General features: G+C 43.7%; 1 protein-coding gene across 11 annotated transcripts in view; it reads right to left on the bottom strand.

Annotated features, from left to right (window-relative positions):
• Window positions 1-27,209, bottom strand: part of mypn (myopalladin) — a 268,796-nt gene that overhangs the window by 35,667 nt on the left and 205,920 nt on the right. For 5 of the 11 annotated variants that reach the window (XM_078223667.1, XM_078223665.1, XM_078223668.1 and 2 more), the window contains 6 exons: window positions 18,562-19,194; window positions 15,025-15,169; window positions 14,230-14,328; window positions 4,570-4,791; window positions 4,239-4,388; window positions 190-272 (listed from right to left, as the gene is read on the bottom strand). In XM_078223667.1, the coding sequence (XP_078079793.1) occupies window positions 190-272; window positions 4,239-4,388; window positions 4,570-4,791; window positions 14,230-14,328; window positions 15,025-15,169; window positions 18,562-19,194 (1,332 nt within the window). The remainder of the gene's footprint in view (window positions 1-189; window positions 273-4,238; window positions 4,389-4,569; window positions 4,792-14,229; window positions 14,329-15,024; window positions 15,170-18,561; window positions 19,195-27,209) is intronic. The other 6 variants (XM_078223672.1, XM_078223670.1, XM_078223671.1 and 3 more) reach the window with 3 other exon arrangements.

The following is a 27,209-nucleotide window of genomic DNA, read 5'->3' as shown; positions in this document are numbered from 1 at the left end:
TGAAAGCTGTGGGGCAGTATCCGCACTGACTGAATTTGTCATTGCATGTAGCTTTCAGAATCCAGATGTTGGTGGATTATTGACAAGTTACTAACACACAAAATGTCTCCTACTTTATGTGTCAGAAAATATACACTCCAAAGAATGGAAAATAATAGGCTTTTTGACATGACTCCAAGGTAAACCTACCTTTGGCTCTGAACTGATGGTACTGCACGGCCACGTAATGGAGTACTCTGTACCATGAGATGACCAGAGGAACTGTTTCTTCCCTATGTAAAATAGAGCATGTTAATACACTCAAAATAATATCCTCATATTATTTGACTTACGGACTTACTGCAGTATGACTGTAAATTTCCTGTGCCTTCCCACTGTAACATTGCTGGTAACCTTGGAGAAATAGCCCAGATAGCTGATCTGAGTCATTTTTCAGTGGGGTTCAACAAATCTCCACTGGAGGAACCACAGAGAGGTTTTGGGCTCACATGTCATTTGTCATGGGCTGTTATCTCACTCTTGGGAACAAAGGAACAGGAGTAGGCCATTTAGCCCCTCAAAATGACAGATGTGGCAAGGTACAAGATACTATGTACATGTTAAGGCATTTGCAGCTAATATGGTTATCTTCACAGTTAGGCATCTCCAGGTTGACTCTCAGGCTATTGCAAAGTCACATTTGTGAATGGAAGGCAATGGAGCAGCTCCTGGGCCTCACACCAGCTGGGGATTTCACAAAATGACCCCGCAATGCTGGACCTCCAGGAGATTATTGGGTCATTTGAATACATTTCTTCTAATGCTAAAAAACAGGAGAGTATTTTAGAAAATAGATGTACTCTCAAACATTTACACCCCTTTGAAACTTACTCCAGAAGCTAAAGGGGAAAAGTATAGGTAAGCCTGCCTGCTACTGTTGAGGCAATGTCTAAATGATTTATCCACTCTCCTTAGTATTTGGAAATGCCTTGAAGACTTATGGAGAGGAGTTTCACCTCAGCAACAAATTGTTGGCAAATGTTTGATATATTAAGAAGTGAGAGAGGGAAAATGGAAATGAAAGATTAACCCAAGATATTAGCAAATGTCGGGCAATATGGAGCTAGGCTGCAGATTAGTCACAATCTCACTGAATGCCAGAACAGTCTTGGGAAACTAAATGGCCGCAGAGTATAACGATATAATGGCCGGAATTATTCATCCCCTACCCCCTTGGTGGAGGCTGTTCTCAATTGGCTGCCGATGGGAACTTCCGGTCCCGCCGAGGTCTGTAGTGTTTTATGTGGCTCACCTGCCCTGCCGCAGGGGAATAACCATGGGGGAGGAGGCTCCTTCATCGGAATTGAAAGATCCTGCCGGTGTAAAGATCTGGAAAATCCTGCCCAATATGTTCATGATGATGAGGGAAGAGAAAAATAGGACAGCCTTCCCTCACATGGGGTTTACTATTTGATCAATCAAAACAAAATGTGCATTGTACAATTCTGGAAGATCCGGATCGCAATACAAAGAGAAGATAGAACATAGAACAGTACAGCACAGAACAGGCCCTTCGGCCCACGTTGTTGTGCCGAGCTTTGTCTGAAACCAAGATCAAGCTATTTCCTCCCTATCATCCCAAAGTACTCCATGTGCCTATCCAATAGCTTCTTAAATGTTCCTAAAGCTTCTGACTCCACTATCACTGCAGGCAGTCCATTCCACACCCCAACCACTCTCTGAGTAAAAAACCTACCTCGGACATCCTTCCTATATCTCCCACCATGAACCCTATAGTTATGCCCCCTAGTTACCACTCCATTCACCCGAGGAAATAGTCTTTGAACGTTCACTCTATCTATCCCCCTCATCATCTTATAAACCTCTATCAAGTCTCCTCTCAACTTCCTCCGCTCCAAAGCGAAAAGCCCAAGTTCCCTCAACCTTTCCTCATAAGACCTACCCTCCAAACCAGGCAGCATCCTGGTAAATCTCCTTTGCACTCTTTCCAGTGTCTCCTCATCCTTCTTATAGTGAGGTGACCAGAACTGCACACAATATTCCAAATGTGGTCTCACCAAGGTCCTGTACAGTTGCAGCATAACCCCATGGCTCTTAAACTCAAACCCCCTGTTAATGAACGCCAACACACTACAGGCCTTCTTCACGGCTCTATCCACTTGAGTGGCAACCTTCAGAGATCTATGGATATGAACCCCAAGATCTCTCTGTTCCTCCACATTCTTCAGAACCCTACCTTTGACCCTGTAATCCACATTTAAATTTGTCCTACCAAAATGAATCACCTCGCATTTGTCAGGGTTAAACTCCATTTGCCATTTTTCAGCCCAACTCTGCATCCTATCTATATCTCTTTGCAGCCTACAACAGCCCTCCACCTCATCCACTACTCCACCAATCTTGGTGTCATCAGCAAATTTACTGATCCACCCTTCAGCCCCCTCCTCCAAGTCATTTATAAAAATGACAAATAGCAGAGGACCAAGCACTGATCCCTGTGGCACTCCGCTGGTAACCGGTTTCCAGTGCGAAAATTTTCCATCCACCACCACCCTCTGTCTTCTGTTAGATAGCCAGTTACCTATCCAATCGGCCAAACTTCCCTCTATCCCACACATCCTTACTTTCTTCATAAGCCGATCATGGGGGACTTTATCAAACGCCTTACTAAAATCCATGTATATGACATCAACTGCACGACCTTCATCTACATACTTAGTTACCTCCTCAAAAAATTCTATCAAATTTGTGAGGCAAGACTTGCCCTTCACAAATCCGTGCTGACTATCCCGGATTAAGCTGCATCTTTCTAAATGGTCGTAAATCCTATCCCCGAGGACCTTTTCCATCAACTTACCGACCACCGAAGTAAGACTAACCGGCCTATAATTACCAGGGTCATTTCTATTCCCTTTCTTAAACAGAGGAACCACATTCGCCACTCTCCAGTCCTCTGGCACCACCCCCGTGGACAGTGAGGACGCAAAGATCAATGCCAAAGGCTCTGCTATCTCATCCCTTGCCTCCCAAAGACTCCTCGGATATATTTCATCAGGCCCAGGGGACTTATCAACTTTCAGTTTATTCAAAATTGCTAGTACATCTTCCCTTCGAACATCTACTTCCTCCAGCCTATCAGCCTGTGACACCCTCTCTTCCTCAAAAACATGGCCCCTCTCCTTGGTGAACACCGAAGAAAAGTATTCATTCATCACCTCTCCTATCTCTTCTGACTCCATGCACAAATTCCCACTGCCGTCCTTGACCGGCCCCAACCTCACCCTGGTCATTCTTTTATTCCTCACATAAGAGTAAAAAGCCTTGGGGTTTTCCTTGATCCGACCCGCCAAGGACTTCTCATGCCCCCTCCTAGCTCTCCTAAGCCCCTTTTTCAGCTCATTTCTTGCTAACTTGTAACCCTCCATCGAGCCAACTGAACCTTGTTTTCTCAACCTTACATATGCTTCCTTCTTCCTCTTGACAAGACATTCCACCTCTTTTGTGAACCATGGTTCCCTCACTCGGCCATTTCCTCTCTGCCTGACAGGGACATACCTATCAAGGACACGCAGTATTTGTTCCTTGAAAAAGTTCCACTTATCATTAGTGCCTTTCCCTGACAATTTTTGTTCCCATCCTATGCTTCCTAATTCCTGCCTGATTGCATCATAATTACCTCTCCCCCAATTGTAAACCTTGCCCTGCCGCATGGCCCTCTCTCTCTCCATTGCAATAACAAAAGACACCGAATTGTGGTCACTATCTCCAAAGTGCTCTCCCACAACCAAATCCAACACTTGGCCCGGTTCATTTCCCATTACCAAATCAATGTGGCCCCACCTCTTGTCGGCTTATCCACATATTGTGTCAGGAACCCCTCCTGCACACACTACACAAAAACTGCCCCATCCGAACTATTCGACCTATAAAGGCTCCAATCAATATTTGGAAAGTTAAAGTCCCCCATGACAACTACCCTGTGATCCCCACACCTATCCATAATCTGCTTAGCAAATTCTTGCTCCACATCTCTATTACTATTTGGGGGCCTATAGTAAACTCCTAACAACGTGACCGCTCCTTTCCTATTCCTAACCTCAGCCCATATTACCTCTGTAGGCAGATCCCCTTCGAAATGCCTTTCTGCAGCCGTTACACTCTCCTTGATTAAGAAGGAGAGTGTAAGAGTGTAACAAGAAGATGAGCTAAGAAATCACACATTCCAGTTAAAGACTCACCTGGGGATTTACTGCCATAACTGTGTAGTTTCCGTCATCATCATTAGTGGCTGATTCAATATACAATGAACATACACCATCACCATCGCGCTTCATCTTAAAATGTTCATTCTTCTTGGAGATCTGTTCACTATCTTTAAACCAGTATACCTTGGGTTGTGAAGTACGAGAACTGGTTACTTTACATTGATGCGATTGGCTGTTTTGCAGCAAGTACACATAGAATAAATGACATATTTCGATAATAATAATTAACTACAGCAGGCATTGTGGAGAAGGATCCCACAATAGTGTTGGTAAATTTTAATATCACTGATAGCACAAAGCTTACTTTTGGCACCGGTATCCCCACAAGTTTGCAGCTCATTGTTACTGGTGATCCTTCAACCACTCGGAAATGTTTGAGTTTTGTGTCAAAGATTGGAGCGATGCACTTCCCTGTAGGAATATCCTCGTGTTGTATTTCATCATCAGATTCATCCACAGGAGTTCTCTCCAAGCGAAATTCAATTTCATTCAGAAGTCTTTGTTCAAAGCTGGACACCTTGTATTCCTAGAAGCAGAGATGTCCCATACACATTAACATCCTAAAACACTTATCTTATACATGGTTGTAGTTGAGGTAGAAGGCAGAATTTTTGAAAGGAAGAACGGCAGTAAAGTCCAGGCTGTTGAGAGAAAAGCAACAAGATTTATAGCTGAGACACCAGAGCCAAGTTGCATGCTAAGTGCTGAGGAGGCAACAGGGTAATAAACTAACCACCACTTCAAAGGTGTAGGATGGGACTATAAGCAACAGAGAGCCCAGAATAGCTGCTAGAGCAGAAATCATTTCCCAAAACACAACTGCTTTCGCAGACCTGACCACTCCAGATATATGTTATCTGTCAAAAGTGTATGAATGATTAAACAATTCATTAGTTCTTGATTTATTTAAGGTCAGTGATCATGTATCTTGCAGTTTTGCATTTTCAGTTATATGTAAAAAATGAAATAAGACATTGGCATTAACTGGCAAACTGAGTTTAGAATTGCCATGGATCTTGGTTGGTTGCTCTATCTTTTTATGTTACATATAAAAGGATTGAAATTGAGAAGACCAAGGCACTGAATGAACAACAGACAACAAAACTCCCATCAAACTGGAGATAATGAAACTTAAAGCCCGGTGTGTATATTGTATCATCTCTGTCAAGATGTTTACAAAGAAGCATAAACTATTGACTGAAATGGATTGACTCTGTTATCCTTTGCCAAAACCATAAACCTGGCGATTTGAAGTCATGTGTCTGACTTTAATGGGTTCATATATGCTGGACAACTTGGCGAAATTAGTTTTAGTGTTTGAATAGAAACATTTGGAAACTAGCCATTATAAAGAACCGTGTCACCATGCCTCTTCTCTGTGTAGGAGGTCTGAGGTTAAGTTACATCATTTCAGGTACTACCCTCAGTTAATATTAAAGAGTTGAATCTTAAAATAAGTTCATAAATCGGCTTACATGGCAAATGCAAATATACCTTTCTTTCAAGTTTACAGCAGTTTACAATTACAGTTCTTTTCCCTGAAGTATTTTCTTTTTTCCTGCAGCACTATGAGCTTACTGCAAATCAATGTTAAGGATTTCTGTAAGGAAAACAGATCCCCAAATCTTACTCTCAAACAGGTCAGGAGAATACATTAGTGAAAATATTATTCACTCTTTGCTCATCCTACCTCAATGTCATAGGATCAGGGAGATGATGGATTCGAGTGTGGGTGGAGGGTTTAAATGGTTAAAAGGTGCCAGTGAGTCAAAAATCTGACATGATCCTATCCACTTCCAGGTTTTGTCTGAGCACATTCCCAGGTGAGTGGAAAATTCCTATTTAAATATGGGGGAGGCAGTGGCATTGTCGCTGCACTCATAATCCAGAGACCCAGGGTAATGCACTGGCTACCAGTATTTGAAAGATGGTGAAACGTGAATTCAATAAAAATCTGGAATTAAAAGTTTAATGATGACCATGAAACTGTTGTCGTGAAAACCCGTCTGGTTCACTAACGTCCATTATCTGGTCTGATCTACATGTGACTCCAGATCACAAAAGCCATTAGGGATGGACAATGAACGTTGGCCCACATCCCATGAATTAAAAAAAATGCAAGCAAGCAAAATTAAGTGCCTTTAGTTCAGGATTCTGCTGTTAACAGCCAGCAGGCAGGTTTCTACCTGTGTAGAGGTCACTACAATTAACAAGGCAAAGATACAATAGTTGGATGAGATTACACTCCCTCAATGTTCAGCAGGTGTGTGACCACCAGAGGGTTAACAAGCGATGCCTGCGCAAGATATGCTGGAAGCTGCCATCATTTCATCATTCTATGATAGTCAGGCCACCCACAAAGTGAGTGAGTGGCTTCTTGGAGACTCCTTTGAGATGGAGTGATGACAGCTGTGAGGAACCCTAACAATGATGCAGCTTAGTGACCACAAGGACAAGATATGATGCACGTCCCTCAACAAACCTGAAGACATCCTTCAATGGTCTTATAACGATCCCCTGTGCCTGCATAACAACACGTGCCAGAGAGGAATAGAGCTGTAGGATTAACGCAGCTTTAATGGTAGTTATTGTTATGCAGACTCGGTGAGCCGAAAAGCCTTTTCTGCACGGTTCGACTCTATGATGCTACGAAGAAGGTGCAGACCAATTGAGATCCTCCTACTTCAAAGAGCTGGATATGGCCAGGGTGCCTCCAGCCATTCACCGAGCTGAAATCAGAAATCCTGTGCCCCAACCCCCTCAGTCAGAAATCCAACAATTCTATTCACCTCAAACTCTTGGAGGTGTTCAGAGATGAGAAGTGGGAGTGCCATGAGAACAATGCCCACTTCATATCCTATTTCCATCTTCCACCTGGGACCCACTCCCACTGTAGCCGCTTTTCTCACGGAGGTGGAAATCAATGTAAATACTTGAGACATCATGGGACACTCAAAGCAGAAATGGACCCCTCCCCCATCTCTCTCCATGCTCTCTGGAAATACTAACATACTACTCCCAAACAGAACTACTTACAAGCCAAACGGCAAAAACAGCAAGTGATAGACAGAGCCAAGCGAGCCCACAACCAATGTATCAGATCTAAGCTCTGCAGTCCTTCCATATTCAGTCGAGAATGGTGGTGGACAATTAAACAACTCACTGGAGGAGGAGGCTTCACAAATATCCCCATCCCCAATGATGGAGGAGCCCAGCACATCAGTGCAAAAGATAAGGCTGAAGCACTCGCAACAATCTTCAGCTAGAAGTGCCGAATGGATGATCCATCTCGGCCTCCTCCAGTGGTCCCCAGCATCTCAGATGGCAGTTTCCAGCCAATTCGATTCACTCCACGTGATATCAAGAAACGGCTGGAGGCACTGGATACTGCAAAAGCAATGGGACTTGATAACATTCCGGCAATAGTACTGAAGACTTCTGCTCCAGAACTTTCCGCTCCCCAAGCCAAGCTGTTCCAGTACAGTTACAACACTGGCATCTACCCAACAATGTGGAAAATTGCCCAGGTATGTCCTGTCCACGAAATGTGGAGATTTCGCATTCCAACCATTATCTTGTAAATTGAGTTTGTATCTATATATGCCCTGTTTATGAACAGAACTCCCACTCACCTGATGAAGGGGCAGTGCTTCGAAAGCTTGTGGCTTGTGCTACCAAATAAACCTTTTGGACTTTAACCTGGTGTTGTGAGACTCCTTACTGTGCTGTCCACAAAAAGCAGGACAAATCCAATCTGGCCAATTACCGCCCAATCAGTCTACTCTCGATCATCAGTAAAGTGATGGAAGCGGTCATCAACAGTGCTATCAAGCAGCACCTGCTCTGTGATGCCCAGTTTGGGTTTCGCCTGGTCACTCAGCTCCTGACCTAATTCCAGCCTTGGTTCAAACATGAACAAAAGAGCTGAATTCCAGAGGTGAGGTGGGAGTGACAGCCCTTGACATCAAGACTGCATTTGACCGAGTGAGGCATCAAGGAGCCTTCGTGAAACTGGAATCAATGGGTATTGGGGGCAAACTCTCCGCTGGTTGGAGTCAGACCTGGTACATAGGAAGATGGTTGTGGTTGTGGAGGGTCAGTCAACTCAGCTCCAGGACATCTCTGCAGGAGTCCCTCAGGGTAGTGTCCCAGGCCCAACCATCTTCAGCTGCTTCATCAATGACCTTCCCTCCATCATAAGGTCAGAGGTGGGAATGTTCGCCGATGATTGCACAATGTTCAGCACCATTCACTACTCCCCAGATACTGAAGCAGTCCATCTTCAAATGCAACAAGATCTGGACAGTATCCAGGCTTGGGCTGACAAGTGGCAAGTAACATTCGTGCCACACAAACGCCAAGCAACAACCATCACCAATAAGAGACAATCTAACCACCACCCCTTGACATTCAATGGTGTAACCATCACTGAATCCCCCACTGTCAACATCCTGGGGTTACCAGTGACCAGAAACTCAACTGGACTCACCACATTAACACAGTGGATACAACAGCAGGTCAGAGGCTCGGAATACTGTGGCAAGTAACTCGTCTCCTGACTCCCCAAAGTCTATTCACCATCTACAAGGCACAAATCAGGAGTGTGATGGAATACTCCCCACTTGCCTGGATGGGTGCAGCTCCAACAACACTCAAGAAGCTAGACATGATCCAGGATAAAGCAGCCCCACTTGATTGGCACCACATCTACAAACATCCACTCCCTCCACCATCGATGCTCAGTAGCAGCAGTGTGAGCTACCTACAAGATGCACTGCAGCAATTCACCAAAGATCCTTAGACCGCACCTTCCAAACCACGACCACTTCCATCTAGAAGGACAAGGGCGGCAGATAAATGGGTGGACCACCATCTGCAAGTTCCCCTCCAAGCCACTCACGATCCTGACTTGAAAATATATCGCTGTTCCTTTGCAGTCGCTGGAATTCCCTCCCTAACGGCACTGTGGGTCAACCCACAGCACGTGGACTGCAGCGATTCAAGACGGCAGCTCACCACCACCTTCTCAGATGTGGAATGTCTTCCGCCCTCCTTAGGGATTTTGTATGGATGTCTCCGGCATCTGCTCCTGCTCACATGTACATCTCAACATGACACAGGTGAGCTATCTCTCCTGCAGTCACCACTGAGATGTATGTGTCCGTGCTGGTGGAAGATGTGCAGGAGTCGGGTGATGGCGCACCTCAGAGTGCTCGCCCTCCTCTGAGGACTCCTCAGTCTCCTCCCACTGCTGTTCCTATTGCCCTTGAAGGACCTGTGGGAGATGAAAGACATGATTCCTTCCTAACATGGAGAAAGAGGTCAAACTCTACATGATAACATTTCAGTTAATGGTAACATCAGTTCAGTAAAAGTGACCGTTATATCCTAGTGGCAGTGTGATAGTTAATACTATCACATCAGATATGTGGGAGATGACCAGCTCTCCATGGCCTTGCCCATGGACCTGGCCATCCTGCTGATGCGTAAAGCCTGTTCATCCACAGTATGGTCAGTACAATATGACAAGTGGTCAATGTGGCTGCATTGTAAGTTTTCGCTACCTGGAGTTGTGTGCTCTATTCTCATCAATGAGAAAAAACAGAGTTAGGAGTGTGTTGAAGTGGAAAGTGAGAAGCGGACCGAACTGAACATTTGTGAGGGATGGCGGAAGATATCAGTAAGATGAAGCTGAATGTGAGGGTCAGCTGATCAGATGTGACTGTGAAGAGATGGCTGGATGGAAGAAGAATGGGTAGAACAACATTTTTTTGATTTGATTGTGATTTGATTTATTATTGTCACGTGTATTAGTTTACAGTGAAAAGTATTGTTTCTTGCGCGCTATACACAAAGCATACCATTCATAGAGAAGGAAACAAGATAGTGCAGAATGTAGTGTTACAGTCATTGCTAGGGTGTAGAGAAAGATCAACTTAATGCCAGGTAGGTTCATTCAAAAGTCTTTTGGCAGCAGGGAAGAAGCTGTTCTTGAGTCGGTTGGTACGTGTCCTCAGACTTTTGTATCTTTTTCCCGACGGAAGAAGATGGAAGAGAGAATGTCCGGGATGCGTGGGGTCCTTAATTATGCTGGCTGCTTTTCCGAGGCAGCAGGAAGTGTAGACAGAGTCAATGGATGGGAGGCTGGTTTGCGTGATGGATTAGGCTACATTCACAACCTTTTGTAGATTCTTGTGGTCTTGGGTAGAGTAGGAGACATACCGAGCTGTGATACAACCAGAAAGAATGCTTTTTATGGTGCATTTATAAAAGTTGGTGAGAGTCGTAGCTGACATGTCAAATTTCCTTAGTCTTCTGAGAAAGTAGAGGTGTTGGAGGGCTTTCTTAACTATAGTGTCAGCATGGGGGGGACCAGGACAGGTTATTGGTGATCTGGACATCTAAAAACTTGAAGCTCTTCATCATTTCTACTTCATCCCCAGTGATGTAGACAGGGGCATGTTCTCCTTTACGCTTCCTGAAGTCGATGACAATCTCCTTTGTTTTGTTGACATTGAGGGAGAGATTATTGTTGCCGCACCAGTTCACCAGATTCTCCATCTCATTCCTGTTGTTCTGAAAAGGCTGGGGAGGTCAGTGTACAATTGGTGGGCTATGCACTTATCTTTTCTGCCCTGATGAGTGCAAAACAAAAAGTTTTGAGAGCACGTCACTTTTTTCAGTAACTTCAAAGATGCTCTGAAACTCTCTTTGAAGTGTGGTGGCATTTACCTTAATAACTGGAAGTAGCTTGCTATCAGAATGGCAACAATTGTCCATCAATCTACATCGTACTTGGAATCCTAACACCTTAATGATGAGGCAGAGTAGCAGCAGAGAAGGTGAGCAAAGGAAACAAGTCCCACACTTCAGGTCCCACCTTGTGAGGTGTCCTATCCCATGTGCCTAAGGAACTGTGGGTTGGCCTGCTCAGTTACATGAAGATCCATGGCAGAAACCCGCAACCCCACGTAGGCATCATGCTTGAATCGAAGGACAGACAACAAGGTATATTCCACATGGGGAAAAGGGAGAGAAACCAAAGTCAGATCTCCGTGTGTGCTGAAAGAGTTTCTACTGTTTAACACAGTAATCGATAGTATCATGCTGATTGATGCAAATTTGAACATATGAAAACATACAGTAAGAAATGATCATTTTCTGCTTCTGGCCCATTCTCTGTCCACCATATCTTGGAGTCCACCTCACTCATTTAATCTACTGAAGGAAAGTTCTGTGCATTGATAAACAAGTAAAATCACAAAATATATTTGCCTTACCACATTTTCACTATTCAACCAAAAAGAATCTTGTTTCGGAAAGAAAGTAATACAAGAAAATGCATGTTCTTTGGAATAGAACATCTCAAACATTGTCCTTTTCTCCACATCTGTTTATTCTTCTTTCTTTCCCAACCATTCTAAAGGGTTTACTTGTCTTTCAGTTTTCAGTTCTGACAACAGGACTTACTTAAACAACAATCTGTCTTTTCCCTTTGGATATCTGTTGTGCTTTTTCTCTCCAGAGATTCCAATCCTGTTCTCAGACAGATAGTTATCCAGCTCCACTTTTGAAGGGATTAAAATATAGTTTATCCATTGACTGTTCTATGTGTAAGGTATTCCACATAGCCCAATAATCTCATTCCACAATCTAATCTAAGATCTTGCTCTGCTTGTTAAACTTCAGCAGTATACTCAAGTTGCCCAAGGTACTTTGTAAAGCAATGGGGGGCAATCTGTGGCTGGGAGTCCACATGTGGTCTATCTGGGTTCTCAGTGCGGCACCCGAGAAATGTAGTTGACTGTTGCCCACATGCAGGTTTGCCACAATCGTCTGATTTCCATTCACGTAGGGGAAGTCCTGGTCCCTTCATTTCTCTAACTCTGGTGCAGTTAGAAAATGAAGGGACTGGGATGGGATAAAAGTCTGTAGGAAGTATTGGAGGTAGGGTGGCGCAGGACTATGGAGGGATTCGTAAATAAAGATGAAGATTTTGAAAATGCTGCTTTCGCTGGATAGAGATCAAATGTAGACAAGAAGAGCTTGAGATAGGAGTGATAGCTAACTACTGTACAGAGTTGCTGCACTTGAGAATGTTGTAGTTAGGTTTAAACTTCCAAGCCTCAGCTTGAACCAAAAGATTTTTTTCAAAAAAATGTTCAAGAGATAGCCATCTTAATTTAGCAGTGGCAAAGAAAAGAAACAGCAAGACGGGCATGCAACATTTGCCTACTGAATGATGAAGGAGCTCAGGCCAAGCAATGCTGCAATCTCAGGGTTGAAGGTTTTCCAAAGAATTCATGTCTTAAAGGCTGATTTACTATGAACAGATGCTTTATAGAGCTGGCACATTGACTCCTCATGCAGTTGACTACAATATGCTCGAGTAGCACATCTAGTATTGTGAAACTGAAAAGAATGATAAGAAATGGCTCTGAAGTAAAGAAGAAATAGTAAAACATTGCTTTCGACTTAACCTGTTGCTGACCCAGGCTGTTGCGAGTTGATTCTATCAGATATTTAAAGTCCTGTAGGCATAAAAAAAATTTAATAAACATCTGCTTCTAAATGGTATCGCTGTAAGTTGCCAACTCTTGGATAATGGGGAACCTTCATTGGTAATCTGTAGGTGAGAAAGATAGAGGGATGGAAAGATGTAAGGGATGATGGTAGATGGATGGATTGGATTGAGTTGACAAATCAATAAATGGATTAAGTAGATAAATGGTTAAATGAATGTATTGGTGCATGCATGCAAGGATAGATGGCTGGATAGCTGGATGGACTAATTAGATGGTTACACTGGTAGATGAGATAGAATTGGTGGGTAAATAGATTATTGGATGACTTGGATTCATGCATGGATTGCATGGATGTATTAGATAGAAATATGGATTACATAGTGGTTAGCACTGCTGCCTCACAGCGCCAGGGACCTGGGTTCGATTCCAGCCTTGGGTCACTGTCCGTGTGGAGTTTGCACATTCTCTCTGTGTCTGGGTGGGTTTCCTCCGGGTGCTCTCACACTCCAAAGATGTGCAGTCACAGTTGATTGGCCATGTTAAATTGCCCCTTAGGATCATGGGGACGAGCAGGGTAAATGTGTGGAGTTATGGGGATAGGGCCTGGGTGGGATTATTGTCGTAGCAGGCTTACTGGGCTGAATGGCCTCCTTCTGCACTGTAGGGATTCTATGATATGGAGAGATGGATGGAAGGAGAGAAGGTGGGAGGGACGGATTGATGGATCAAATTCATGGAGGGCAGGCATGGAAGGATGAATTAGCATGATGGATTGGATGGACAGATTGGACAGAATAATGGATGGATAGCATGCACAGTTAGGTGACTGGATGGACTGGATTGATGAACTGAATGGATGGATCAATGCACTCCTTGGGTGAATGGATAGATTAAACAGATCAAAGGATTAATGGTGTTTTAAATAGGTAGACTGGTCAATGGAGCTGAAGGACAGATTTTGGATGGAAGGATTATTTCGGTATCTTGAACAGCTGAATTAATTTATTGAATTAATAAATGAACAGATGGCCATCATTTCATAACATCCTATCATTCTGTTTTGTTCCAGATTAATAACCAAAATTGAAACATTAAACTCAATCTGTTTTACAAATAGATTCCAACATTGCACAAGCAGCTTTCTGTGAATTTGGCAATGCACTGATGCCTGATGGTTTCATACAAGCAGCAAGTAGTATTTTGCAATCTCTGAGCACACCACATGGTGAGTACAATGCATTAATGGCGCTTAATTTCATATGGGGAAGATTAGGTCTGTATGCAATGAAGCGATGTTAAATATTTTAATAAACATATGCACAGGTAATGAATTCAATATTTTGCTGATGAATTGTTAAATGTTAATTGAGTAGTTTCAAATAGGATTGATTCAAATGGTATTGATCAGCACAGAGAACTGAAGAAAGATGATCTTGTACCTGTGGTGGTGCAATTTCCTCTACCTCATCACAATTAAATTTTGAAAGAGAATTTGGTCCAAGAAATCTGCGGGCCATTTTATCCTCATTAATTATCCTCTATTGAAGGGAAGCAGGTGATTAGACAATAGTGCTATAGCAATACACAGATGGCAGAATATTTCAACAGAATAAATGGGATGTGGGCATCACTGGCTGGGCCAACATTTACTGCCCATCTCTAATTGGCCTTGAGAAGGTGGTGGTGAGTCGCCTTTTTGAATCACTGCAGTCCATGTGGTGTAGGTACACCCATGGTGTTGTTAGGGAGGAATTTAATGGATTTTGGTCTCATGATGATCCTCTTAAGTGACAACCACAAACAGGGGAAGCAACAAAATCCTCGGTTGTAACTATTAGCTCCTGGCATTGGGCCTGTAATATTACTCTTGCACTACTTCCTAATCCTTTGGGATAAATTCAGTGATGCTGAATTTCTCAACTAGACTCATTTGGGGTGGGCTTCAGGATGCAGAATGGGTCACATAATGGGGCTCACACTGCCACGGAGCAAGATTTTGTACCAGGAATGTCATATTGCTGAATTTATCCATCTTTTAAAATCAAAAAGGCGCTCCACTATGTTCATGTTTTAGGATACAAACAGGGAGGGAAAAGATTTACATTTGTCAATATTCTTGGATAACTTTGAAGGGAACATTTGACAAATATTGCTGAGATTGGAATTTAAAATATATTTTCAGTGGAAATGTAGCAAGAATATTCTTTGATTTCCGCTGTGTCAAAAGCTCTTACCTGTTGTCGAGGTTGGAAAGCCTCATCTTTGAAACGCAACTTTCTGTCTAAGTCATATATCACAGCGCCCTTGCTCTCACGTATTTCATCATCGGAGAATGCTTGAGGGAATTTGAACACTTTCTTCATGATACCTTGTGGAGGGCTGTATTATTAAATAAAATGTTTCACTTTATAGCAAATGTACACAGCTAATAAATTATGTTGTTTAATTTATAAAATACTTAAATATAATATATTCCAAGATAAATCACTAATCTGGCACTAGTTGGCTAACATGTTGCCTTTGGATCAACTGTTAGAACTCATGTAAAATGAGTTTGGGTGACTTTTAAGTGGTTCCCAGTGTATGCTGCCCCACTTTAGAAAACTGCCCACAATCAGCAAAGATTAACAATCTTACTCAAAGTCCATAGGTGATGTTTGGCATTGGATGCAGAAAAAGTCAACACAGGCCCAGTAGGTGCTACTTCCTTTCAGTTGAGACACAGTGGCTCAGATTATCCAATCTCTGGATAGTCAGAGATCAGATATACCCTGGTGAGTTCAGCTCTTTAGTCCATGTTTGGACAAAGGCTGTAATGAGGTCAGGAGCTGGGTGGCCCTGGTGAAATTCAAACTGAGCGTCAGTGAGATTCTGTTGCTTGACAGCACAGTCGATGAAACCTTCAGTCACAACCTGCCTTTTTAACTGTCTTCAGTCGTTTCTTGATATCACGTGGAGTGAATCAAATTGGCTGAAGACTGGCATCTGTGATGCAGGGGGGAGGTTGAGATGGATCATCCACTCCACACTTCTGACTGAAACACTTCAGCCTTATCTTTTGAACTGATGTCGAGCTTCTTCCTCCTGTTGGTTGTTTAACTGTCCATCACCATCCACAACTGAATGTGGAAAGACTGCAGAGCTTTGATTAGATCCACTGTTTGTGGCATTGCTTCACTCTGTTTATTACATGCTGCTTTCGCTCTTTGGCACGTAAGTAATCCTGAGGTGTAACTTCACCATGTTGACACTTCATTTTCAGATAAGCTTGGTGCTGCTTCTGACATGAACCAGGGTTTAACCCATTGTTTGATGGTAGAGTGGGATATATGTCCACAGCATCTCATGGTTGCTAAGTTTTGAGTTGCTAGATCTGTTCTCAATCTATTCCATTTCATGGACACACAACACAATGGAGAGTATCCTCAGTGTTAAGATTGGACATTGTCTTTACAAGGATGGGGAGGGGGGAACGGTGTTGGTCACTCCTAACAATCTGGCCATGGGCAGATGCTTCTGGGACAGGTAAATCAATGAGGATGATGTCAAGTACGTTTTGCTTCCTGTTGGTTATCATACCAACTCCTGCAGGCCCAGTCTTGCAACAATGTTCTTCAGGACTTGGCCAGCTGGTTCAGTAGTGGTTTTATTGACCTACCCTGGGTGATGGACATTGGAAATCCCCCACAGGGTACACTATGTGCCCTTAGTGCTTTTTCCACATAGTGTTCAACATGGAGGAATACTGATTTGTCAGTTAAGGACGGGCAGTGGGTGGTAATCAGCAGGTTTCCTTGATCATGGTTGACCTGATACCATGAGACTTCATTATGTCCAGAGTTAATGTTTAGGACTCTCAGGACCATACTGTGTGGAGTTTGCGCATTCTCCCCGTGTCTGCGTGAGTTTCTTCCAGGTGCTCCGATTTCCTCCCACAGTCCAAAGATATGCAGGTTGGGTGAATTGGCCATGCTAAATTGTCCCTTAGGATGTGTAGGTTTGGGGGATTATCAGCGTAAATATGTGGGGTTAGGGATGGGCTTGGGTGGAATGCTCTGTGGAAGAGTTGGTGCAGACCCGATGGGCCGAATGGCCCCCTTTTGCACCTTATAGATTCTATTCTATACTCATCCAACTGTATACCATTGTGCCACCCCTTCAGGTGAGTCTGTCATGTGGTGGGATAGAGATTGTGATAGACAAACAATCGCTGCAAGGCATGATTCTGCAAATATGACGATGTCAGGTTGTTGCTTGACTAGTCTGTGCATCAGCACTCCCAGTGGCACAAGTCTCCAGATGTTAGTGAGGAGGACTTTGCTGGTTCTCCTATAAGGAGTGTGTTCCTTTGTAATTACCACATCTAGTCCAATGCCAGCATGGTCCATCCAGTTTTACTCTTGTTATGACTTTTCTTCAGCAGTTGGTAACAGTTGAGTGACTAACTTTGCCATTTCAGAGAGCAGTAAAGAGTCAATCACATTGCTTTGGGTCTGCAGCCAGACTGGGTAAGGATGGCAGATTTCCTTCACTGAATGCCATTAGTAAACTAGATGTATTTTTAACAACAACCAATTGTTTTGTGATTCACTTTTTAATCTCGGCATTCATCTGGGTGTCTGGATTACTAGTCCAGTAACATTACCACTGTGCTACCGGGAAAATAGAACACTCTTCTCATTTCACACTGTCAGGTCAGGTATAGCTTGACCAAGTGCTGAGTAATTGTCTTTTCTGTCCTAAACTGGCTATTAAGCATCATCCAACTAAAGCCACTCCGACTGCACGAATATTCCACACCTGTAGTCACTCCAACAATAACTGCCAATTAAAGCTAGTTCAGTGACAATTTGATTCAATTGAAAAGGCTTAAAATTATTTAACACTGGAAACTGCAGAGTCAGCAGAAGCCAAGCCCATCCCATCAGTCTGGGCTGGGTTTGAACGTAGAAGTGAAGGATTATGCTGGATTTTGCAATGGGTTCACCTTTGTTGGGTTAGAATGTATCTTTGACTCTGGTTATTGTGACTGGGGTCATTTAATTACAGGAGATTACAATGAGTCCACTTGGCAACAAATCAGCACCATTTTCTCATAGAATATAGGGTTGCTGTTTCCCCTGATATTGGTATTCTTGCAATTGTCCTGTTGAATACAAGATGAAAAGCTTTGGCAAAATGTCTTTTTCAGTCATGCTCAGGTTCTGTACTATCAAACAACTATAGGGAGAAATTGTTCCCATTGGCAGAAGGACTGAAAAACAGAGGGCACAGATTTAAGGTGTTTAGCAAAAGAACCAGAGGCAATATTGTGAAACACTTTTTAATGCGGGAGTATGTTCTGCAATGTACTCCTTGAAAGTGTGGCTTTCGAAAGGGAATTGGATAATGATCTGAAGATAAATAAATTTGCAGGGCCATGGGGAAATGGCAGGGAGGAGGAATGGTTGGTAGCTCTTACAAAGAGCTGGCATAGATACGACAGGCCAAATGGCCTCCTCCTGCGCTGTTACTCACCTGCTGAGATAGGCTGGTACACAAGAGAAAAACTTAGCACATCCTCAACCAAATAATTTCCACATCTCGTCCTGCCCAAATCCACAAAACTAATCAGGGTGATGGATGGAGAATCTAGCCTCAAGTGTGTAACCCATTGTGCCACCCAGTTCACTGACATACTATATTAGAGCATCAAGCTTTACTGACCGATGTCAAAAACTCCCCATACCTACTAGCACAGTACTGATCCATTTTTTGTACCTGACACTTACACTGCTGGAGCACTCTTGGGCAGACCCATGGCATTGGTAGAGGGTGCAGAAGGCAATGATGGCAATACAGAGCTGAGGAACGCCACTGGGTTCTGAACTGGACTAGGGCAGTTAGCAGCATTAATGGAGGTTGGTGATATGATCCGAGGTTGAGAGCTTAGCAGAGGAGGAACAGGGGAAGAAGTTGCTTGCCCGGCTCCGCGTGAGAATGGGGAAGGCAAACTTGTACTGGGATATATAACAGGATCCTGAAACACTGGTGTGAGTGGAAATCCAAAATAATTTTCTTCATACTGCTTCTCGGTCTTTCCAGATCCTGTGTTCAGCAGAGGAGAAAGTGAGGGGGAATAACTCCGGACAGCTGCTGGCATTGTATTCTGAGTAGTTATAAACTGCTTTGGCCGGGCGTAATTAAATGCCTGAGACAGGGTGGTTTTTGGTGTTGGTGGCCTGGTGGACGGGGGTGGTTGCATAGATGGAAGAGGAGTAGAATTGACAGTATTCATGGTGGACAGAAACGCAGCTGGAAGTGAGGAGGATGATGCTGAGGACTGCGACGGCTGATGTACGGTGGCTTCTTGCTGCTGTTCAAGGAGAACCTGGTTGTGTAGTTGTTGTAACTGGACAGGATCTCTGCACATAAAAAAGAGAAAAGACAAGCCAGTGAGTTAAATCAAAACTCAAACAGCTGCCATAGATGTAGATGTGTAGACAAATGCAAATCTTTCAAAATTTTGATCAAATTGACTTACTGGATGTAACATGAACACCTTGTGCCAGAGCCACATGTCGAACATGTGACCCTTTTGAGAGCCATAATGTGGAGATGCCGGCATTGGACTGGGGTGGGCACAGTAAGAAGTCTCACAACACCAAGTTATAGTCCAACAGGCTTATTTGGAATCACGAGCTTTCGGAGCGCTGCTCCTTCATCAGGTGAGTCCTTAACTTTAACCTTGGACTTTAACCAGGTGTTGTGAGACTTCTTACTGTGCCTTTTGAGAGATTATTGCTATATTACAACAACAATGCAATTTCAAATACTTTATTGGCGTCACAGGTCACAGCTCACAAATCAGGTCATGGCTTGGGACATCTTGAGTTCTTGAAAAAGTTGCTATACAAAAGGGTGGAATTTTCCAGCCCTTCCTGCTGGTGGGATCTTCCAGTCCCGCTGAAGGCAAACTCCCATGGTGAGATGGGTGAGCCATACAAAATGCCATAGACATGGGCGGGACCTTAGGATCCTTCCGGCAGCCAATGACGAGCCACTTTCGTGCTAGAATACATGCCGCGGGGGGAAGTGGAAAACCTAACCTAATTCTTTCTTTCTTGCTAAAAGATAAATCAAACAGCAACCTCCCAGGATTAATTATACTTCCAACAAGCCTCATTAGCTCCCCCATAAACCACCTTTACATCACCTAAAAACAAACTTCAAATCCAGGTACTCCTGCTGGCATCAATCCTGTGATTCTGGAGTGGTTCAGGAATGTACTAAGCAGAGCTCGTATATAGAACAGAAACAGATGCTCTCACGTCATACAGAGGATCCAGATGTAACTCCAGTGATCCACCGAGCAGGGTGAGCCATTTGTCCAACTGAACCTATGATCTTTAAAGGATTCTTCATCCCTCTGCTTCGAAATTGTTCTAAAAGAAGCGCTCCCACTGATTTCAGTGTGGCTAAGACCAGTACCAATCCTTCATCCAACCCAAAATAGTATTGTAGCCAAATGGTCAACAGCAACAACAGCAATATTATATTTGAATCATCGACAGCCACAGGTGTGAGGTGCCTGAAGATTGGAGGATGGGAAATGTTGTGCCTTTGTTTAAGAAGGGCTGCAGGGAAAAGTCTGGGACCTACAGGCCGGTGAGCCTCACATCTGTGGCGGGTAAGTTGATGGAAGGTATTTTGAGAGACAGGATCTACAGGCATTTAGAGAGGCAAGGACTGATTAGGGCTTTGTGAGTGGAAAATCATGTCTCACAAATTTGATTGAGTTTTTTGAAGGGGTAACCAAGAAGGTAGTTGATGTTGTCTACATGGACTTTAGCAAGGCCTTTGACAAGGTACCGCATGGTAGGTTGTTGCATAAGGTTAAATCTCACAGGATCCAGGATGAGGTAGCAAATTGGATACAAAATTGGCATGATGACAGAAGACAGAGGATGGTTGTAGAGGGTTGTTTTTTCAAACTGGGAGGTCTGTGACCAGTGGTGTGCCTCAGGTATTGGTGCTGGGTTATTTGTCATTTATATTAATGATTTGGACGAGAATATAGGAGGCACGGTTAGTAAGTTTGCAGATGACACTAAGAATGGTGGCATAGTGGACAGTGAAGATTATCTAGGATTGTAACGCGATCTTGGTCAATTCGGCCAGTGGGCTGACGAATGGCAAATGGAGTCTAATTTAGACAAATGCGAGGTGATGCATTTTGTTAGATCGAACCAAGGCAGGACTTACTCAGTTAACGGTAGGGCATTGGGGAGAGTTACAGAACAAAGAGATCTAGTGGTACATGTTCATAGCTCCTTGAAAGTGGAGTCACAGGTGGACAGGGTGGTGAAGAAGGCATTTGACATGTTTGGTTTCTTTGGTCAGAACATTGAATACAGGAGTTGGGACGTCTTGTTGAAGTTGTACAAGACATTGATAAGGCCACACTTGGAATACTGTGTTCCGTTCTGGTCACCCAGAACTTTATATTGATCACATCAAATGAAAGGACAATCCCAGAATCATTTCTTCAATCAATTACATCAACTGTATAGCAACATGATGGCAAGAATCTTACCACTGTTCATGCCAATGGGATTTTCCCATCCTATCGCAGTGGGAGTGTGGCGTGAACGGCAGGTGAGATCGTGCCTTATGACTGCACACAGCCTCAAAATGAAGCAGGTATTTTCAACTGGAATTCAGTCCAAATATCCTGGAGCGTACAATCTGCACTGAAATCTTACAATCAGTTATTTCATTTTTAGGTCAACTTCCAAAAAATTGTTTTTCGAGTTACTGTACTTTATCTTTTGAACTTAATTATTTTATTCTTCAACATATATTTAATTACGCCTTAGGAGATAGAAGAAAGCAAAAACATAAGTTCCCCTAAACCACCTGTGAAGCAACAGCAGAAGTCAATATCAACTCGTATCAATGTGGTTGTGTAGAAATTCACCCAGTGCAGGGTGAGACCTGAGAAGCTCCTGATATTGGGCTTTTGGTCCTATTTCAATGGAGCCAGTGAGATGCACACAGTGAGATACAAATCATTAAGATTGGCCACTGCTTATGGCAAAGGAGGTGGGTGAGGGTGAGGAGAAGATGCTAGATCTCAGGCCAGGGGCAGGGGGGGCGGGGTCACTGTTTCATGTGTGGAAGGAGGTAGAATTGGTGGGAAAGATTGAGTGTTCATTGGCCGACAGGGAGGGTTAACCACTGACAGGAGTGAAGTCGATGTGGGTAAGAAAGGTAGTGGTGAGTGAAGTGGAATAGCTGGGAGAGGTAGCGGTGGCTGGAGTGGGAGAATGAGGGTGAGGAGGTAAAGTATAACAGTGGAAGAGTGAAACTACGAATGGGAGACATAGTGTTGCGTAGACAAGGGCAAGTAGTGATGGTTAAGTTGGGGGTAGGGTAAGAAAGGTAGCAATAGGGCTGGGTTTCTGTGCATGGAGGGTAAAGTTAAACTGGGCTTGGGGAGAGGGTAAGAGGGAGGTAAGCATAGGGGTCTTTATTGATCTGACTAAAGCCTTTGACAATGTTAGTTGTGATGGGCTATGGAAGATCATGGCTGTCCAGAAAAATTCATCCTAACTGTACAGCAACTCCATGACTGCACAATGGCTTGTGTTCTGGATGATAGAGGGCTTTCTTTCTATTCACAAACAGATTGAAGCAAGGTGCTACCTTTATCAGCGTGATGTTCTCAAACATGCTTTCTGAAGCATTATGTTGGCAAAACTTAGATTCACATCAGATATTGAACAGAAGACAAAGTCTTCAATTTGAGAAGACTACACATTGAAACCAATGTGTATGAAGCTATGGTTCCTGGCTTTATTTTCACTGATGACTGTGCCCTAGTTGCCTGCTCAGAACACACCATGGACCGTTTCTTATCTGCATTTGAGAACTTTGCTCTCACGATCTGCACCAAGGAGACTGAAGTCATGTACCAATCTGCCCCACAAAAACAGTATGCGAAGCCAAATATTACAGTCAACAGTCAAAAGCTTGAAGTAGTCGACAAATTCCCCAATCTCAGCAGCGCTGTCTCAGGAGGAGCTCACACCGACATTGAAGTCAACGCAGGAATAGCTAAGGCCAGCACTGCCTTTGACAAGTTACGAACAACTGTCTGCGAGTAAAGAGGAATTAGTCTCTCAACAAACGTGTAGCTTCAGAAGGTGGTTGCCCTTCTTATTCTCTTCTATGCCTGTGAGTTGTGGACCATTTACTCCAGATACACAAATAAGATGCAATATTTTCACATGGCTACTCGAGATTATTTGGCAAGGCAAGATTCCTAAAATTGAGATTCTCTCTCTGACCAATGTGCCAGCATTCACACTGTGCTGCAAGAGATGGGAGGGACAGGTTGCCTGAGAACCTGATGAGCATTTGCCAAAAACGTGAGCTTACTGAGGGGAAATGTTCACATTGAGGCCTAAAGAAGCATTTCAAGGACACCCTGAAGGTCTCACTGCAGAGTTTCAACATCACTCCAGGACACAGGAGGAGCCTCACATAGGATCAACCCATATGGTGCAGTCTCATCAGCAAAGTCTTCACCTCCTATAAACAGAGGAGTCATATTGGCCAACAGACATCTCTTCCATACCATGTGTCTAATATGCAACAGATCTTCTCACACTGACATTGGACTGATCAGTCATCTTCGAACATGTCACATGTTGAAACTTAACTCAATGAATTCTAAATTGATGTCCTGACCATCTTCGAATCTGAAGTGTGAGCACAAGTTTGGGTACCTTCCTGCCAGTTAGCATCATGTTGTGTTAGGAAAGTGCAGCACGTGACGAGTGCTGAAGTATTGAAAAGTTGAAAAAGTTGTTTTCTGGAAATAAGGAATGGGGACAAATTGTCAAACTTCAAATATGAGGCAGTCAGTCTGATACCTGGTGAGTGCACAGAAAATAGGCATGTGCAGTCAAATTTACCAGATCGTGATTTTAAGGTAGAAAAGAATTACAACTAGGGGGGTTTTCCCACCCCTTTGTGACGTGTTTTGCAGTAGCGGAGGCGGCCAACCATTGGCTGGCGCAGGGTAAGATGTATCTGTGAAAAATCAAGCAAAGATAAACAAAGGTGTGGGCAAGGATCAGCATTTGTAGACAAGCACATAGCTGCTGTTTAAAGGCAGGTAAAGTGGAGCTTGATCTGCAACAAGTGGGTACAAGAGGATCATCCTGTTCTGCATTACCGGACACTTTCTCACAGGACAGCTGGTCCGGCTCAAAGCTCAGAACACTATCTGAAGACCCAAGCACAGATGCAAGATTAGGTTGTTAGCGGGTTAGGTTGATTGGCCAGGTTAAAAATTGCCCCTTCGAGTCCTGGGATGCGTAGGTTAGAGGGATTAGCGGGTAAATATGTGGGGGTAGGGCCTGGGTGGGATTGTGGTCGGTGCAGACTCGATGGGCCAAATGGCCTCCTTCTGCACTGTAGGGATTCTATGATTCTAAGATAGAGTAAAATATGATTTAACAGTTGATGGCACATGTTTGAGGGCCACAAAATGCTTCCTGCTCCATATTTAATAAGGTCCTTATGTTGAGTCGTCACATAAATTCACCAATCTTTCATCGTTTCTATTGAATGTTACTGCAACAGGACACAAATTCAAGTTGCAATTCACAACTGAACATTTTTGTTGATAGTGGTTGCATGGCTATTTCTAGCCCACAAGAAATGCTGCATGTTAGACACATGTCTTACTGTGCATGCACTCCTTCAACCTGCAACACCTAAAGACTGCTCTGCCTGCACAAGGCCATATCATTAATTTTAGCAGATTGGAGATCGCTGGCTGCCTATCCACATTGCCGAAAGAATCCCCTCTTGGAATATCAGATTGTGTCATTACCTCTATAATCCACTGAAACTGTTAACGACTCAGGTTTAATAAGGTCCGGATTCCCATCATGATATCAACAATAACCTGAATTTATATAGCCCCTTCAGGAACTTCCCAAGGGCATTGTCAAACAAAATTTGACACCAGGCCAGCATAATGATATATTAGAGCAGGTGGCCTGGTCAAAGAAGTAGTTATTAGCAAATGCAGAGGCTTTATGGAAGATCTTTCCAGAGCTTTGGGCCCAGGCAGCTGAAGGGACAGCTACCATCCATTATGGATGGGTTAAAATTGGGGATGTGCTAAAGGAGAATTAGAGGAACAATGAGATTGTGGATAGTTATGGCACTGGAATCTTATTCAAAAACACAAAGTGAATAGGAAATGTTCAGTTCCATGTCTTCCCTAAGCTAACATTTGCCAATTATTATGTCTGCTTCACCGTGCAGCCATTGAAACTCCACACACAATTAGCATTTTGAGGAGCAAGCTCTGTTTAAAGGTGTAATTTGGAGTCATTGTAGGCCTATCAACAGTACCATAGACCCAGAACAAGGCAACACTCCCAACCCTCCTCATATATTTTGGCATCGTTTTTGCTTTCCTATGTACCCAATGCTCTCAATTACAATTGAAATGCAGTTGATATCAAATTTGATAACATTCTCAAAGCTATCCAGCACACTCAAAGTTATCAAATATGCTCAGCAACTGCATTAAAAAATACAAGGAAATTACTTACTTAAATAATATCTGATTTATTCATTTTTTCATTTAGTCTAAATCAATGGTTTTACTATACAGTACATACTTGAGAGCACGCCCTGATCCACATCAATTCTTAATTCATTCTAGTCTCAGGGTCTACACTTTCCACCCACCCATTCTGCAAAGTGGGGGAGGGGCAGAGGGAATGGAGGGGGAGGGAGAAGGGAGAGAGAGGTTGGGTGGGTGCATGTATGGGGATGGTGTGAGCCTACTCAGTGCAACAGCAGAATGGTATTCAACCACAATCTGTAACTCCCATGGCTTGGCACATTCCCCATTCTACCGTAACCATCAAGCCAGGGGATCAACACTGGTTCAATGAGTGCGGAAGTGCATGCCAGGAGCCACACAAGATGTAACTGAAAATAAGGTGTCAACCTGGTGAAGCTACTACATAGGACTACATGCATGCCAAACAGCAGCAGCAACATGCTATAGAAAATGCTAAGCAATCCCACAACGAAGGATCAGATCAAAGATCTGAAGTCCTGCCCCGTCTGGTCATGACTAGTGATGGACAATTAAACAACACACACTCGACATTCACACATACACAAAGATAATACAGAGTTGGGGGGGTGATTAAGTAATTTAGATCCAATAACATTAAAGAGTATATGGCTCTTGTCCACATAGACAAGGAGACTTGGGGGCTGGTGGCTTGGCTGGCTTCAGATGAAACTCGATGGTTCTGCTGTTTTTGAGAGGTTTATTGATGTATGTGGATAATTCATCTGTTCTTCTGGAGACAACAAGACTGGGTTAAGATCTTTTTAAATCTCTGGCATCTGTATAGCCAGAATCAGCAAACAGGGTTCAACTTGCAAGCTGGCTGAAGAGACAAAGAGAGAGAGAGACAGGGAGAGAGAGAGACAGACAGACAGAGAGAGAGAGACAAACAGAGAGAGAGAGAAGGGGGGAGGGCAAAAACAGAAAATGCTGGAAAATTTCAGCAGGTCTGACAGCATATGTGGGGAGAGAATAGAGTCTGGATGACCTTGATCAGAGCTGACAGCAAAGAGAATCAGCAGAGATTAATACTATGAGGCTGAGGGTGGGAATGGGGGGGGTTTAATCATAGGATCGTAGCATCCTATAGTGCAGAAGGTGGCCATTCGGCCCATCGGGGTCTGCACTGACCACAATCCCATCGAGGCCCTATCCCCATAACCCTATGCATTTACCCTAGCTAATCCCCCTGACACTAAGGGGCAATTTAGCATGGCCAATCCACCTAACCCGCATATCTTTTGGACTGTGGGAGGAAACCGGAGCACCCGGAGGAAACCCACGCAGTCACGGGGAGAATGTGCAAACTCCACACAGACAGTGACGCAAGCCGGGAATTGAACCTGGGTCCCTGGCACGGTGAGGCAGCAGTGTTAACCACTGTGTCACCGTATTTCCATGTGAATGGGACAAAGGGAATGTGAATGAGGATACAGAAGACTGAGAAGGTGCTAAAAAAGTGTCCATTAAGTGGTCAGACTGTGTGAATGGTAGAACAGAGGCACAGATTATTAAAGGTCTGCCTGCATTACCATCATCAAAATTCACACCAACAACACCCTGTGGGTTATCATTCGCCAGAAACTTCCAAAGATGTGTGGGTTAGGCTGATTCGCCATGATAAACTGCCCGTAGTGTCCCGGGATGTGCATGTTAGAGGCATTAGTGGGGTAAGTGTGTGGGGTTGTGGGGATAGGACCTGGGCTGGGATTGTTGTCGGTGCAGACTCGATGGGCCAAATGGCCTCCTTTGCACTGCAGGGTT

Source organism: Mustelus asterias, chromosome 11 (genome assembly GCF_964213995.1).
Source record: "Mustelus asterias chromosome 11, sMusAst1.hap1.1, whole genome shotgun sequence".
Classification (NCBI taxonomy): domain Eukaryota; kingdom Metazoa; phylum Chordata; class Chondrichthyes; order Carcharhiniformes; family Triakidae; genus Mustelus; species Mustelus asterias.
This window is presented reverse-complemented; position numbering and strand designations above follow the sequence as displayed.